This window comes from Bos taurus, chromosome 13, assembly GCF_002263795.3.
Source record: "Bos taurus isolate L1 Dominette 01449 registration number 42190680 breed Hereford chromosome 13, ARS-UCD2.0, whole genome shotgun sequence".
Taxonomy (NCBI): Eukaryota; Metazoa; Chordata; class Mammalia; order Artiodactyla; family Bovidae; genus Bos; species Bos taurus.
In genome coordinates this window covers 28,141,067-28,158,769 of record NC_037340.1, presented here as the reverse complement: position 1 = coordinate 28,158,769, position 17,703 = coordinate 28,141,067, and the positions used below count along the sequence as shown (strand labels likewise).

At 43.7% G+C, this 17,703-nt stretch overlaps 1 protein-coding gene across 13 annotated transcripts in view; it reads left to right on the top strand.

The window, feature by feature from the left end:
* BEND7 (BEN domain containing 7) overlaps positions 1 to 17,145 on the top strand; it is an 87,570-nt gene extending 70,425 nt beyond the window's left edge. For 6 of the 13 annotated variants that reach the window (XM_059892430.1, XM_059892428.1, XM_059892429.1 and 3 more), the window contains 2 exons: positions 2,596 to 2,715; positions 11,438 to 17,145. In XM_059892430.1, coding sequence (XP_059748413.1) covers positions 2,596 to 2,715; positions 11,438 to 11,589 — 272 coding nt within the window. In that variant the 3' untranslated portion in view covers positions 11,590 to 17,145. The remainder of the gene's footprint in view (positions 1 to 2,595; positions 2,716 to 11,437) is intronic. The other 7 variants (XM_025001001.2, XM_025001006.2, XM_025001003.2 and 4 more) reach the window with 7 other exon arrangements.
* The last annotated feature ends 558 nt before the right edge of the window (positions 17,146 to 17,703 follow it).

Genomic DNA, 17,703 nt, shown 5'->3' with positions numbered 1-17,703 from the left:
TCCCAACCTCCAGTTCCTCTGGTGTATGGTTCCTCTGATTGTTCCCTCCTTCTCTCTGGATCCTACCCACTCCAACTGTGCTGCCTGCCTTCCCCTGCCCCAGCCTTCCTCCTCCTCTTCTTCCCTGCTCCCACAAACCTGGTGTTTGGAGAGTGCTATCTCTGGTCACCCTCCCCACATCCTTGCTGGCTGCCAGGGATCCTCTCCACACCTCCTTCCTGGCTCTTCTGCACCAGGACTGTGGGTCTCTCCATAGTCTTTAGTGTATTCACACACTCCCACCTGCACCAGACCATGCTTCCCAGCTGCTTCCTGACTCTGTGCCTTAGTTTCCCTCAGTCCCCAGGGGTTCCTGCTGTTCTGTGCTTGCCCAGCGCTCTGTTGAAACCTCCCTGCCCACTGTGTTTTCTCTTGTCATTTTAACAGCCACACACATTTGTGCCCCTGAAGTCTATGTCTTCGGCAGAGACCCCTTCCCTGAACTATAGGCATCTGTGTTGAAACAGCTGCCAGCCGTCCCCCGTGGGGGCTCCACAGATGCCCCAAACTCAGAGTGTCCCAAACCATGCCTAATACATCTGGCCCATCCCCTCACAATCCCTCCTCCTGGATTTACAAGTCAAGTGAGTCTCCAGAAATGCCAGTTCTCCATCTGTTCCATCATCCCTTCTGTCTTCACTAGCACCACCCCGACTCTATGACTATGCACATTCCTCAAAGGCATCCGTGCTCCCCGCAACACATAGCTACCCGCCCCAGGCCACCCTGCATCTCTTCCTGCACAACTGGATTGTTGATGTTTGTACACTCCCCCCCACCCTACCCCACCCCTGCATCCACGGACTTTGCACCTGCAGGTTCAACCAGCTGCCAATCGAAATATTTGGGGGGAAATTCCAGAAAGTTCCAAACAAAACAAACTTGCCAAGTGCAGGCATCTATTTACATAGTATTTGCATTGTATTAGGTATTCTAAATCATCCCCGAGATGATTTAAAGTATATGGGAAGATATGCATGGGTGGCATGCATATAATACACATTGTACATACGGGACTTAAGCATCCATGGATTTTGGCACCCATGGGGATCCTGAAACCCATCCCCCACAGATTCCAGACTGTTTATGACTTTTTCCCCTTCTTTCACATTACTGTTTACTTAGGATAAGTTTATAGACATAGGATTACCAGTCCAGAGGAATAACAGTTTTATATGCCTCGTCATATACAGCCATCTTATTTCCCAAAAGGGTTCTGCCAGTTTATGCCAACAGTCAAACTTGCATGTGCCAGGTCAACACAATTTTATCAATATTAGTATTATCTTAATCGCTTATCTAATTTAGTAGGTATAAAGTATGTTCTGCAATTTAGGGGCTTACGTGTTACTTGAACGTTTTCCACTTTGTCCATTTATCCATGGAGGCTTGAAGTTACACTTTTATTTGGGAGGAGCTCTTTCTGTGGTGGTGGATTTAGTGCCACTAGCTCTGCTCATTCAAATAAAAATTTTATTTTTTATTCAATAGAAATTGTTTACAGTTAGTTGAATATGACATTTTCCTCTGTCCTTTCTTTTTAAAAGAAACCTTTGAAACATTAAAACGATCACTATTTTAAACATCAAAGAGGCAGCGTGGCAGGCCTTGGCCTCGAGGGGAGCAGGTTGAAAAGTGCTGGGGAGCTCAGTGTGAAGCGGAAGTGCCAGCCCCAGCGCCGCTAGTGCGAAGCGGAAGTGCCAGCCGGAGCGCCGCGTGCACCGCTGCACGCTGTGCGGCTTTGCTCAGATAATTGTCCTGCTCCCTTGTGTCCTGGCACACAACTCCCAGAGCTTCCTTTGTGCTTCTAGGGAGCTCTTCTCTAGGAGCTGCTAGCTCGGGGTGCAAGAAGTTGACTCAAAGTAGGATTGGAGCTTTCACTAAGACCCAACTGCATTGATCCAGTGAGCGCTGAGGCAGTTAGCTGGAATCACCATGAGAACATCATCTCTCTGTGTAATTTTCCATTTGATTTTTTTTAAAGATTTTTTTTTTAATGTGGACCGTTTCTAAAGTCTTTATTGAATCTGTTACAATATTGCTTCTGTTTTGTGTTTTGGTTTTTTTGTCTCGAGACGTGAGGGGTCTTAGCTCCCTGACCAGGGATCGAACCCACACTTCCTGCATTGGAAGTCTTAACCACTGAACCGCCAGGGAAGTCCCCTCCATTTGATTTTGAGTTAACAACAGAAAAGTGAAATACATTAATACACTTGCAGAATTCTGTCAGGGGGCCAATGGACCCCCTAGGAAGCATTTTCTCTGCCCATAAGACACATACACATGGACTGGAGCAATCAGAAAAAGCAGTTTCAGAACTACTAGCATTGATAGCCAGTTTCATTTGGAAGCACAGGATGTGGTGTGCAGGATGGGCCCTGCCAAGCTCCATCTTCACCAAAGAATGTCATATGGATTTGGAGAATAGCCACTGCAGAACTGACATCTTTTAGAAATATACTCTTTTTTGTCCCCCCCTTTTTGGGGTTATGTTCCTATTTCGAATATGCATTCTCTTTTTTCAAATGTTAAACAATATTTCATATTTTCTTTCAGTCTTCACAGAAAAATATTGCACTGCTAATCACGTGGATAAACTTCCTGGCCCAAGAGACTGGGTTCAGATTCTGCAGGATCAAATCAAACTGGCGAGAAGAAGGTTAAAAAGAGGCTCAGGTATGAATAAGCTGCAAGAAAATAATTGCAGAAGCCCTCAACTGAATTCTTAGATGTTGCAAAATACAGTTCTTTACTCTCGGATACTTCATTGTCTTTTGTCTTTTGAAGGAGAAGCTTTATATAATGTGCCTTGGTTTTGTGTTTTAAAATCTTATTCAAATAATTTTGAAATTCACCCTAAGATTAAACAGTGAAAATTACATCAGACCATTTACTTTAAATAGCACAAATGAAAAAGATTGCTAATCTCATTGGTAGTTTTATGTTTGAAACAAGGTCTCTCTTTTGTGATCTGCTTCTGTTACCTATTGGTTTTTTATTTGGATCTGCATGACTTTATAAAAAGTACTAGTTGCTTAAGGTTAAAAAAATGAAATAACAATAATCATCCTACCAGAAATACCATGTGAAGTAGAAAGGGCTTTTTAAGTAAAATATTAACTTACCTTTTTTTTTTTTTTTTTTCAATCTGGGCTTGGCAATTCTGGGATAATTCTTCCAGGAAAAGTGAATACCGGTTGCATTTGCCCATTTAGATTTGGGTATCTGAATTCGCAGTCTTCCCAAAGTAGCAATGGGACAGTTTACCGATGAAGAATCCCTTTGGAGTCAGTTTTCTGCCATTATATGGTTATTATTAAAAAAAAAAAAATTCCTAATCAAACCTCAGGACCCCGGCCTTCTAAGAGCCTTATGTGCTTGTGTGGCTGTGATGTGAGAGTTGGGCAGACAGATTTATTTTTTTTGAAATACAGCTGATTTGCAATGTTGTGCCAATCTCTGCTATACAGAGTGACTCAGCTCTAACTCATACAGACATTCTTTTCTTGTAACCTCAAGATATTGAATATAGTTCCCCGTGCTGTACAGTAGGACCTTGTTGTGTATCCATTCTAAATATAATAATTTGCATCTACCAACCCCAAACTCCCAGCCTACCCCTCCCCCTCCCACTTTGGCAACCAGAAGCTTGTTCGCTAAGTCTGTTTCTGTCTCGAGGGTGGGCTCGTTTGTGCCATATTTTCCATTCCACATCTGAGTGACATCATGTGGCATCTCTCCCTCTGACTTACTTCACTTGGTATGATCATCTCTAGTTGCATTCATGTTGCTGCAAATGGCATTATTTCATTTTTTTATGGCTGAATAATATTCCATTGCATATATGTACCATATCTTTTCCCATCATCTGGGGAGACAGATTTTAGATGCTAGAATGTCACACTTTGGGATTTAACAGAGGTCTGGACGTTCTCTGAGAACAGCAGTACAAACTCAGGAGACTATCTGTAACACAGCCTCTTGGAATTCTCACCATGAGTAGAAGTAACAGTGACCAAGCCTGCTGAGGAGCCCAGTTACCAGCCCCTGGAAGGAAAGCTCTGGGCTCAGGCTCAGAGTGCCCTTGACAGGACACAGAGCACTGAGGGACCACGTGGTTTTTCAGTGTGAAAAACCTTATAGTTGGGCTTTGCTGGTGGCACAGTGAATAAGAATCCACCTACCAATGGAGGGGACACGAGTTCAATCCCTGGTCTGGGAAGATTCCACATGCCACAGAGCAGCTAAGCCTGTGCACCACAACTACCGAAGTCCTTACACCTAGAGCCTGTGCTCTGCAACAAGAAACCACCACAATGAGAAGCCCTCGCAACGAAACAAAGAATAGCCCCTGCTGTCCACAACTAGAGAAAGCCCATTAGCAGCATAGCACAGCCAAAAATAAATAATAAATAAATTAAAAAAAAAACAACAAACCCTTACAGGTCTATAAAAGTAGCCAGCGGGACTCAACTCCTGGACGACTTTTCTATTAAAAATCTTCCCTTCCTCCTTCTTTACCCTTCTGGCTTCTTTTTACACTTAACTGATTCTGCTTTTAAAAAGAGCAGTGGACTACTAATTTAACTGGTAAACAAATGGATTATCGCTTTAGGTAACACGTCACAGAGAAGTCAGTAGATCCATTTCCCAGGACTCATGTCTGCTCTTCACCAGCTCTGGCCCTCAGACAAGTCACTAGATCCTTCTCATCCTTGGGTCTCCATCACTAAGGAGACAAGTACAGCCAGTTTCAGCGCTGTCCTAAGGCTCCTGACGTGTGCTGTACAGGAATGTCTATCAGCGAAGTTAGCGTACCTCTCAGAAGAGGTCTGTCTTTGGGCACAGCCGTGCTTGGCAGTGTGCAGCCACAGTTGCGTCTTCAGTCAGGAGACCCACCGGCCTGCTATGCCAGGGCAGCCGCTTTGCTCTTATGGTCCAGGCGTGATTATCAGGGATGCTTCTTTTGCTCTCAAAGGTTTTCAGGCTTGGACAGTAAGTCATGCCCTCACCCTCCTCTTTGTCTCCCGGTTTTCACTGCCTCCTGCATCTCCAAATCATCTGCAATAAACACAGCACAGTGCAGTGCCGAGGACACGCTGCCCTGCTAGCTCTGGTCTGCCATTTACAATCTCCTGGCAACCTGGACCAATGTCTCAACCTCTCTGAGCCTCGGGTTCTCCATTTATATAACGAGGCTGATGCCTTCCACGGGGTGTTTTCAGAATTAAAATTAGATACAGTATTGCCACTGATGGAGAGCAGATATATAATAATGCTCAAAAAATGCCCATGACCTTATTCTCCTTCCCTTTGCCAACTCAAAACAAAGTGACTCCTTTTTCCTTGCATGTCTTAAAAGCACTTCTGTGTCTTTCTCCTGGCATCATTGGTCAGATTTCTTCCCAAAGGGTCTCTGTTCCCAGAGTTTGTGTCCCCATCCCAGTTCACTTTATTTATTTCTTACTGGAGGATAATCGCTTTACAATGTTGTGTTAATTTCTGCAGACAATGTCATAAATCGGTTATATGTACATATATACATAATCCCCTCCCTCCCATCCGACCCCGCTAGGTCATCACAGATCACTGGATGAGCTCCCCATGCTATACAGCAGCTTAGAATCCATTGCATTTTGCCCTCTGACTTCACTCCTCTACAAGAACATTTGCCACGTTTGCATCAGATCATTAGATTTCACTTGTTTATATTAACAGTTGAACTTGACCTCCATACTGATTTTTACCCTGTCGAATCTCCTTCTTGACATTGCTCTTCCCCCAGGTTCTGTGATTTCATTCTGTTTCTCTTCCAGATTCCCCCTCACTGTCTGGAGTCTCTTTCCCTGGCTCTTTCATTTCTGCCTGTCTCCTCTGTTCTGCATCCTTGCTGGTGACGTGCACTGACCCAGCATCCCCAGCGAGCGGCTCCAGGCTTGGCCATATCCTGAGACCCGAGTCTTCATTCCCTATGCCTCTGCTAATGGGGTCTGTTCATGCCCCACCCCAGATTAAATACATCTGACTTCCTGTTGGCTCCCAAATAAAATCCCTGCTAAACACCCTTCTCAGCATGGCATGCATGGTTCTTCACCATCTAGCGCCAGCCTGATCTCTTGCCATCAGCTTCTGCCCCCTGAAGCCACATCAGCCCCCTCCCTGGTCTAAAATTGGCTGCCACCCCCACACCCACTTTCTCTCTGCCTGGGAAACATGCAGCATCTCAAAGGTTACTTCCTCCTGGAGGCCTCACAGGTAGCCCAGACACTTTAATCTCCTGCCACCAGAATAGTGACAGGGACACACCTGTCTCCTCCACGAGATCCTTGGGAGCAGAGGCTGTGTGTCCCTAAATGTTTAGAACAGTATGTGCCACAGCGTGGACACGTGGGAATCTTTGTTGAATGAACCAACGAACCAATGAATAGAAACAAAGGGACAGCAGTCCACAGCAAACAGCTCCTAGCTCATCGCAGTCACGTGAAATCCTAGAGGATAACCCATCAGTCCCTTACTTGAGGTTCAAGTGCTTCCGCATACCCCCCAGAGCCTGGGGGTGGCTGTGTCCTGGGTACCCCTGCAGCCACTCTCCAGATGCCTGGCCTCCCTCCTCGGGTTCTTTCTCTCACTTCTCTGCCCCCATCTCCTCAGTCGTCTTTCTTCCCTCCCGATTGCCGCTTCTCCCAGCCTCCCCCAAAGCTTCAGAGTCCTGGGTCAGGACGCCTGGACCTCACGCTGTGTGGATTAACTGAGTAACACCTGGGAAGATCAGCCTTCTGCCGGCGGGTTTCATCTCTTCTCAGACTGAAGGTCCCCTGTCTCTGCCTGACTTACAAAGAAAGGCCTTACAAAGGCCTCCTTGTGACTCTTGACCCCTTAGATCTCAGGCTCCAAAGAAGGAGCTCTTTGCAGCTGACTGACAGGTGTTAGGAAGGACAGCACCGTGAGTCACCCCATGTTAAGTGAGCACTGGTGTCATGTTGGGTGCATGTCTCAGATGATCCCTAATCAGATTTCAAGAATAAGCCTGAACACTGTCCCTCTTAGTATTAAGTCTTATGTTGCCTGAATTCTGCATTAACCCATCCTAACTGTTTTGAGTATGTGAGCACTTGTATCTACCTGTTGCTTTTCAGAGCAATTCTCGAACCCCCAAAACAAAAGACACTAAGTCTATTATCAGAGAGAACTGAGATTTATCACTGTGAAGAGACTGAAATGTAATACAAGGTTAGTCCCAAGCAGACGCAAAGAGCCACAGCCGCCCCATCCAGCCACCTGCTGCCCTGTGGTCCCTGCACCCTGGTCCCAGTCATGCCATCAGCTTCCAGCAAATCTGTACAGGCTCCTTCCACCAAAACCGCTCTCTGTGTCACAAGGGGTGATGGGAGCACACGGGCGGGTGTAGGGAGTGCTCGGAGCTCCTAGGGGAAAGAATGGGATAAATTCTCATCCTGACGCTGCTGCCTGAGGAGCTGCAGAGACCACCCGGAGGAAGTGGGCTCAGTGTCCCAGAGCCTGGGCCTGACTGACATCAAGTGACCCACCGATCCCTAAAGGACTGGTAAGTTCTAGTCTGAAGAGTCACCTTCGAAGGCAGAAGACGTGCATCGGGTGTAGCGCACTGGGCCTGCGCTGAGTACACTGGAGAGCACTGTTCTCAGAGATGCTGGACTAGAAGAACAAGCTCCGTTTTGATGTTGTTCCCTGCTCCTGTGTATATTTTATACATAAACACACCTCTTTTTTTGTTGTTTTTTTCTGTTGTCAGATGCTGAGACCAATTACTCTAAGCTCTGGCCTCCATTCCCTTCCCTGTAACACACACAGTGGGGACCTTCCTCCACATCCCCCAGATAGATTGGCCAGGGAACACACTTCTTAACCATCTCAGAGTTTGGATTAGTAATTCCCATGCCTGTTGGTACAGAATGGGGTGCAGACTCCACCCCCCTCCCCCATCTCACCTGCCCAGATAACTGCCTGCCCTGCTCTGGGGTCGTTGTCTAATCTGATTTAGGACGTTTTCACTTCTGGCCCTGTCTTTAGATTCTCTGCTCAGAGAGCTGTGATTGGCACCTTGGCAGTTCTCTCCTGCCCTTCTAGCAGGTTCTATCAGTGTCTGAGAAGTGGACGGTGACACAGAGACCACATAGAAACCACAGGAGAGCGAAAATGGCAGCGCTTCTGCAGTGACCTATCAAGTAGGCTCTGTCTCCCAGTTTTGTCAAATCTTGCCCCACTTCGTTCTATCCGAGCGGCACGGAAGTGGGACCCCAGCAAACTGGAACTGGAGCCACGTGTGTTGCTGTCGTCACGTGATGGGAACTAAGGGGCCGGGGGTCAATGCTATTGCTTGCTCTTTTTGTGTTTCCTTCTTGGTCTAAGTGACAATACAGTGTCTCAAAGGTATTCCACAGCTTCAACCTGATTTATCGTATTTGGCCCAGTTCCTGGAATTAGGTACACACTCTACCTGGGCAAAACAATCAACTCACCGCTAAAGCCAGCCCTCACAGCCTCCAGAAAAAAAGGAGTGCCCCCCACAGACTTGAAAGTTTGTTCTGCAAATCCAAATAGAAACTCATTCGGGGCTCTCATCACATGTAATAATTTTTCTTCGATAACTAGAATGATTCCTTTCCTGGTGTAGTTTTTTTTTTAATAATTTTCATTAGATTATTTCCTCGGCACGGAAATCGCAATTTTTTTTGTGTTGGATCTAAGAGTAAAGCTGTCGCTGCTATTACATTTTTATTGGACTTGTTCAATCTTCCTCAAATCTCACAACTTGCCTGTCACCAGAGAAGAAAGACTGTGAGCTTGTTGTTACAGACAGATGTTATAATTAAATTTAAGTAACAGTCGTGTTTTTCATCCTAGACACTTGGCCCTGTTCGTGCAGCGGGCAGCTGCTAATTTATATATAATCCTTTACAGATGTGGGGGTTGTGTATGTTTGGTTCTTACAGAGCACATATTTGCACAGGCCTGTTTTTAAAAAGTGAGGATAGCTGAATTACAAAGTGATCAACTTCATCCCTGGAACTGATTTTTGTCATTACTAAGTGAAATGCAGTATTTCATAGAAAGTAGAGAAAATTACTAAAGTGTAAAATGAACTAAAACTTGAAGTTTTATAGACTCATATACCTAGAGAGCAGACCTGTAGTTGCCAAGCGAAAGTGGGGTGAGGGAGGGAAGGTGTAGGATTAGTAGATGCAAACTTTTATACATAGGACAGATAAACAATAAGGCTCTGTACAGCACAGAAGTTATAGTCAATATCTTGGGATAAACCATAATGGAAAAGAATATAAAAAAAGAATGTCTATATGTATATAACTGAGTTATTTTGCCATATAGCAGAGATTGGCACAACATTGTAAAATCAGCTATACTGAAATTTAAAAAATTAATTTAAAAAACCTGAAGTTTTAAAAATGTAGCTTATAGTGATGCATGTTATATATATTTGGACTATTAATAGCAAAGAGATTAAGTCAAGGCATTACCTGAGTCAAGTCCTTGGCAGAGTCACTAGCTATTTTATTACCTTAGGTAAATTTCTTACTATCTGAATCCATTGCCTCATTTGTTAAAATGGGCATGAGTTAGACCTACCCTGTAGGGGTTGCTAAGGATGAGATGACACGGTGCATATAGTAAGTGCTCAGTAGGTGGTAAGCGTTTAGTAAATGGTAATGCCTATCAGAGCTATTATTATTACTGAAGAAAACTTTAAATCCCAGACAATGAAAGATCATCTTCCTATTCAAGTTCACTGAAACCAATCAGAAGAGAATAATGTCAGGATGTCCCTAGTGGTCCGGTGGCTAAGACTCCAAACTCCCAATACAAGGGGCTTGAGTTCAATCCCTGGTGAGGGGACTAGATCCCACATGCTGAAACTAAGACCCAGCACAGCCAAATAAATAAATAAATAATTTTTAAGAGAATAATGTCTTCTAAATATGAAAATAACATGCTTGTTATTTTTTAAGTATGAAATAAAATTTTAAAATTTGTTAAACTTGAACAAAATTTTAAATAGCCATAAACTTTTCATGCAGAGAGAAACATTTTAGTGTGAGCTGTATTTTGCCCATAAATCTACTGACAGAATTCTAATCTTACCATTTGTCCCATCTGGATATGTTTTTCATTATTAAGCATTCACCGACATCATCATCTTCTCCAATCAAAACTGGTCTTGATTACTCTGTCTCGGTGTTTTCTCTTTGTGGTGGGTTTAGCACACCACAGGGGCGATGGGTTTTTCACTGGCCAGCGTGTGGCAATCTGCAGACAGGATGGTAGAGAGGTAAACGAGGGGAAATCTCTGAATGTCTCCATCCATCTCTGAACCCTGGTTGTGTCTAAAATCACAATGATTGGGAACTTCCCTGGCAGTCAGTGGTTAAGACTCTGCACTTCCTCTGCAGAGGGCATGGGTTCCATCCCTGGTGGGGGAATTAAGATGTCAAGCAGCCAAAAAAGCAAAACCACAACAAGCAGAACAAGAACAAAGCACTAGTCTGTGTACCACCAACTCAGCATTACGATGTGTTGCACACAGCAGCCCTCACCCAACTGCCCTCTTGGGCACACGTGCAGGAAATTCCAACAGGGCCACAGCCTTCAGACAGAGGGAGCAGGCCAGAGTGATCCCAGTAGCCGTGGAATGTTCTGGCCCGTCCACGGCACGTCCAGGAAACTGACAGGCTCATCACTTACCAGGAAACAAATAGGCACCTTCTTTTTTTTGTACTGGGTGGAAGGTTCTCTGTGACAAAAGGATGTACCTTTGGAAAACTCTTAAGGGCTATTGAAATAGATGAGCAGCATTTTGCATTTTAAAGCATAGAAGTGACAAATCTTTTGAAGAAATGCTTATTATTCTTTCTGATTTTATCCATGACTTTATGTCAATTTTAGATTGAGTTTCCAGCCATCAAAAAAGGTTTCATTCCCAAGCTGTCATAAGCCTGCCCCACTGGAATGTTTCTGGGGATGACCAGTAAAATTCTGCCATAGGAATTCACTGACCTCCATGCTTTCAACAATCATGTTTAAACAATTCACCCCAGATTCTGGGTAGATACTGAAGCCTATGTAAATAAGTGAAAATGAACTGAAATCATCAATGAGTGATAGAATAAGGATCATAAGATATAAAAAAAATGTAATACACAAAAATAGATTTTATATCATTTAAAATTTTTTTCATTTAAATAATGCTCCTAAAATCTCTAATGTGATCCAGCCTAAACTGAGAAGGGAAAAGAAAGGTGAAAACTATTATGTATGCTGGAGTTTTTAAATTGTATTACCGTATTAGGCAGAATGAATGAATGCCTTGAAACTAATGAGATTTGTGTTTTGCGTTTGTAACCAGCAGAGGCAGTTGACGGTGATGAACGGCTGGACAGTGTTTCTCTAACCCCAACAGGTAAAACACATTTCCATTTTCATCACCTGCTGGAAAATATGGCATATGAAAATATTTGCGTTGAAAATGTTTTTAACATCAGAGATGCCGATGCTTGAGCAAACTACTTCCATTAAGAGACCCAGCCCTTAGTCCTCAGAGGAGCTCAGTGCCCTGCATTCAGGGAGATTTTGAAAATTGAATATGAAAAGCTACCGTTTTCTCACATTCTGTTTCATCTTCTTGTAAACCTCAGAACAGCAAGTCCTAAGAATTTAGTGTCACATTTTGCCTCCCCAAACCTTGGGACATTAAAAAGATATCTATTTTAACATAAAATGATATTTCTGTTTAGATTAGGGATCATCTGTTTTATGATGGGACTCCTGTCTGTTCTGGCTTCTCCCTCCTTCCCCCAAAAGGCTTCAAGGGGCAGTATCACCACTCTCCCTATAATGGGCACCCTTTGAATACTGTGCTTTGAGTGAGTGAATAAGCTGATCCATCTAGCCGGGTGGCTAACACTGTAACCGGATCAGCTGAATATAGCATCTCACTGTTGCATCTGCGGCAGGGATAAGCTTCAGACTTCCTTCAAACTTCATTATTTAACTCTCCAGTAATCCTTCCAACCTTGGACTCTGCCTGTGCCTCAGTTCTCACCTGAGAGCCCGAGGGACAGGTGTCCAGTGAGTCACGTGACAGAGTTTATCCCTCAGTTGGTCTCAAGATTGTATTGACTGCTCTCGAAATACCTGAAGAGCCTCTAACAACCAAACCCAGACACCCCCTACCCTGCACCTCCCCCGACAAAAACCCTGTCAGTGAACAAGCTTAGCTCAATGTTCTCTCTCCCTTTGACATGGTAAAGCCAGCGACTATGAAAGGCATGTGTAGGAACTCTGTGAGGCCACGTGTACACAGGCAGCACTCACCCTGACTTCAAGGTGCACAGACACACATTAGTGAACTCAGAGTAGGCACAGCCACACAAGTGAGAAGGTGCTTTCTCTATCACCGAGTAACTAAGCAACAGACAGATGGATAGATAAATGAAATAAACTGCAGAGGCCAACAGCAACCTCCTTTTATCAAGGTCTCACTGGATAGAGTCATTACAGAAATGCCAGAAAAGTGGTTTCTCTTCTAGTTTGGCTATGTGTCCATATTTATGAAGGAAGAGAACTGAAATGCATGATCTCTATTGTTCCTGTCCTTCTCTGAGTATCAGGACAATTCCTATTATCCTTGTTCTGACCTCCCCCTCCCAGTAGAGGCATGAAGTGCTGCTACTAATGATGAAATTGTCCCCTTTCAGGAGGCCCTCTGGAGGAACCCTTGGCTGTTCTACTTGTATCTGTTGGCCAAAAAGTTCATTGGAAACTTTTGTTTCCGATGTCTTACGGAAAACCCCCAATGAACTCTTTGGCTAACCCAATACTTTGCAGGGTTCCTCCCCAACCAGCCCCATTGTCCCCAGGGCATTTGCACTGCCCACCTGGCTGCCTTCTGCCACAGTGGGCTTTTAAGAAGTATATTATTTGAAAACCACTCCCCTTGAAATAATACCTTTGCATTTTCCCATCTGAAGATGGAGGCAGAGAGATGTTTCAGATGAAAAAATTGAACCCGGGATGGTAGAACTGCCTCATGGAACTGAAAACACTTTCAAGGACTCTGAGAAAAAAGGAACGTTAGAGATCATCTAGTCCCGTTCCTCGTTTTTATCCAGTCCTTTTATTTTACAGGTAAAAAAGCCTGAGGCCCAGAAACACTAAATGACTTTCTCAAGGTCTCACAGCTGGTTGGTGGCCTGGCCGGAGCCCAGGCCTCTCAACTCCCAGCCGGTCCACTGCGTAGCTTTCTTAAACTTTCTCTGCATGTTTCCTAGAGATCCTAAGAATTGATGGATGTACTAATCCCTGTAGGATTCCATTTCAGTGTCGCCCCGTCGTAAGCCGGCCTGAAGTCTGCTACAGTTCAGCTCTCGGGTTTGTCCTCAGATTCCGAGGCTGTGAGGTCCCAGTGAGGGCAGTTGTAGGACACCCCCGGCAGGTCTTTTCACTAGACTCCTGCTAGGGATTTGATACAAATCACTAGACAGCATGAGAAATAATACCGCTTAATCACCTCAAAAAAGGGAAAAGAAGTCACGGATTGGTGCCCGAATCTTGCAGTTGTGGAATTAAATGATCTTGATTAGACTAGCATGTCTCCCCAGAGCCTCTAACCTAAACTCATATCCTGGGGCTTCTCTGAACACAGCGCCACCACCGCATGCTCTCTTCTTACGAGTCTCCTAATGAGACCGTCTGAGACCGTCCCATACGTGCAGCTTCCTTCCTAGATCTGAGACTCACTGGCCAGATCGTCCTCATCTGGTCATCTGGTCTATCTGAGCCAGCCACAGTTGGTCTTTTTTAAAAGATTTAACAATGCCTTTATTATCCAGTTAAGGTCTTTTTGCTCCTTCCAAATTCATGTGTGTTGAGGAGGGCTGGGGCAGGGGTATAACTCCCCAAGTGTTTCTGTGAACCAGAACCGACCAGGCCAAGTTTACAGTCAAGCGTCAGATGACATTGATCTCAATCCATCACACTTAAGCAACCTTCTGTTTGTCTAGTTTTAACAAAATGGATACAGATTTTATAGTGGAAAAACATTTTCTTAATTTCTCTTCCCTCAACCCTTACAGTAAGCATTTTTGAGCAAGGCCAGGAATCAGCACTGAGTTGGGAGACTTCTGAATTTGAAATAGGTTAGTGCAGAGTGCACCTAGGCTTAGATTTGGGGGTCATCATTTGGCATCCATTTACATACTTTTAGAAATTAATACAGAAAAGTGTAACGAAGAAAATGTTAATTACTTTTGCCACCCAGACATAGTCATTGTTATTGGGTGTTTTTTCCCCAGCCTTTTCTCTGTATTTTTTTAAAATTTATATGCTGGAGGTCAAATCCATCCAGTTGGTTCCCTAAGGTTTTATTCTGTTTTGGCTGACCACCTAACAAGAATTTTCCATTTTATTACAAATCCCCATACACATTCTTTTAATAGCTGCACAATATTCTGTTTTACAGGTAAATCATATTTTATTTAGCCATTTTCTATTGCTGGATAATAGATGTGAACATCCTCTAGAAGTAACACACATTCATGGATTTTCCTGTAAAGAATCATTATTGCAGATTTTTAATGGACTAAAATTGCTCATCTGGCACACCTAAAGCCTTGGTTAAGAAATAGTGATTTAGAGATAAGACACAGACGCCTCCCCAAGAGGTCCTACATCTGGCTGTGTCATGGAAGAGCATACAAGCCCTCCCTAGAGAAGGGACCCCCTTCACGCTCTTGTCTCTGTTGTAGGTCATATACTTGACACCAGGAGAGAAAAACCGGAAGACACAGGGACAGCTTTCACTGCCTAGACTTTCCTTTAGTGACCCTGCTCCTTAGTACACACAGCTCTTCCACTTGAATCTCCTCAAAGATCCACTAGCATTTCAGGTCATTGCAGGGCGTGGGCATTCCGTGGAGCTGACCCGTCATGTTTGAAGAGTTTTCATATTCTTTCTTTGTCATATGCAATAATCAAGCCTCCAGTTTGGTCTAAGATTTTTAAAAAATCATCTTTAGAGTTGAACTGTCAGCATTTTGATGTCCAACATATCATTCCGTTGGTTCGTGGTCCATCAAAAAGGAGCAGTTTTCTTTTTTTTTTTTTCAGTGTGAATATGGTAGAGAGTTTGGAAGCACACATTTTAACATAAATTGCTTCAATGCATTTTATAAAGGAGAGTGGCCCTTTCAGGACTGAAGGAGCATTGGTGAAAGCCAAGATTAATTAAAACTGTCATCAGCCTTGAAGATGGAAAACTTGTTTTGGGAAACAGGGTGACTCTAACCTATTAGATGAAATCATTTGTGACATCATTTCCCCCCAAAATATCATGTCCCTGATAAGTGCAAATGATACATGAATTGTCAGGAAAGAAAAACCTTTCACGTAGGTTGTGTCAACACAGTGACAAAATACCTAATTGAAAGGTGAGAAACTCAGAGTAAGCAGCCTTCCACATGATACCCAACAACTGTTTTAACAGATGGCTCTGAGTGGTCCAGGGTTGTGGCATCATGTGGCAACTGGCCACAAATGTACTTACCCTTCACACCTCATTCGGTTCTAGTACACGTGCTCTCCACTTGACATAAAACCAACAAATGAAAATGTGGGTTCATTTCCAAGAAGTATTTTGGCATGTGGGTATTTGTTTTACAGAGATATTTATCTCCAGATTCCTTTCTCTAGTTGAGATGGTGAATTTAAAATAACCTGTTTGTTTAGAAGCATTACTTTTACACCTCATTTACTGTAGAAAGCAAATTACCGTGAACCTTTGACACTTGACCCAAAGCCCAAAAGTTGGCTTCAAAGGAACTTGGACAGTAGAAACACCAAACCTTGGGGAGGGGGTATGCTACACTGTCATTTAACACATGTCCCGAACACTTATTCGATCAAAGCAGAGAGTGTTAGGGCTCAGAGTTATAGCTCAGGCCCTCAGTCCCACCCCCTCCTTTTGCGGTAAGGCGGCTGAGGAGTGAGGGCTAGGGCCATCCTGGGCTGGGCAACAACACGTCAACGGGCTAGCGAAACCAGGAGCCTCAATTCCTTCCTACCCCATCCAAGGTACTTGTGCCATATGTGTGACACAGGGCAGTTGACCTTGAGCCAGGAGGAGAGCTCCAGGAGGATTCTGGAATCCACTGAAGACCAGCTAGTTAACCCAAGGCCATGGGAGGCGTCCCTGTGAAGTGACAAAGCTGGTCTAGGTGTGCTGCATCTCATACATGTGTGTCTTTTGTCTTCTTTTTGGAGCCTCCAGGACGGTTCAGAGAAATGATTTCCATCACGTTTAGTCAGCCTTTTCGATTTCAGGCCAGTTAGTAACCCCTTCCCCTAAAACCCACCCTTCTGTTCATCACAGAGTCTAATGAAGTACTGTGAACCCAAGCTTTTGTTTTTCTGCAAAGCGTGTTTTAAAATTTGTCTTCTGCCTCTCAGAAGGAAGTCTTAAGGGAATTGAAAAGATTAATTAGTGACCTTTCACCTCTGTTACAATACTATGAATACGATGAATAGGTTGGGAATAAAGGTAGAAACATTTACCTTACGGCTGTGGAATCTATTAAATATACACCATGAAACTTCAAAGCACTTCCTGCCAAGACTGGGCGAGAGCTTGAATTTTTCACTACTTGAGAGGGGGGTGGGGATTGTTCAGCTCACAGATATGTGCAATGGATTCACAAATTGGAAATATGTGTTGTAAAACTGCAACAGCAAATCATTTTTGTAAATTAAAACTGTATTTGTGTTTACTTAACTGTGACTACTGTTCAGACTCTACTCAGAAATCCTTTTTATAGGCTTTCTTAGCAAAAAAAAAAAAAAATTATTATTCCATACCTATGGATCATGTCTCAATCTTCTGTATATATGTTTTATTAATATGTAAATATTTAGATTTTTTTAAGATTACTATGTTCTTTTAAAAAAAAATTCCACGCAAGGCTAGTTGTGAAAATGGTGTATAACATGTGTTGTGATATCAAGTCCCAAGACGCCCTTTATGTCTGTTCTGGAAGAAAACAATAAATTACTTTAATTGAACTCGCCTGTCTCGTGCCTGTGCGCCAGCCCTCCCGCATTTATGAAGAGGAGCCAATGCAAGCCATTAATTAAAAGGTATTTATTAATACTCTGGTGATCTTATGTGAAAGTTTTATCGTCTCTTTACTAAGTTAATTTTTAAAAATAAACGCACGGACCAGATTGCCACCAGAAAGAGCGTCTTGGAGCATCTCAAGTCACAGGCTCTGCCTGGCAATCAGATCAATGGCAAGGCCTACAGTAACACTTGAGCAGTAAGTACTGATATGCTTGAAGCCTAATTTTAAATGAATTAGGTGCCTTCATAATCTTCACTTAAAAGGTTAAGCCCCGCTTCTATGGAAACAACACATCAGAAGGACAAGTCAATCTCCTCTAATGCAAAGTGGCTGTTCAAACCTAATTGCTTTTATTCTCCTCTCTGAACACAGAAGGGTGCTACTCTTCACAGGCACTTGCCCCCTCCTGCCTCCAAAGGCCCCCCCGGGAGGGTCTGTCAGCTCTGTCCAGGCTTTGGTTCAGGATCCAGTTCTTGGGCCCTCGTTTGAGGGGATGGGG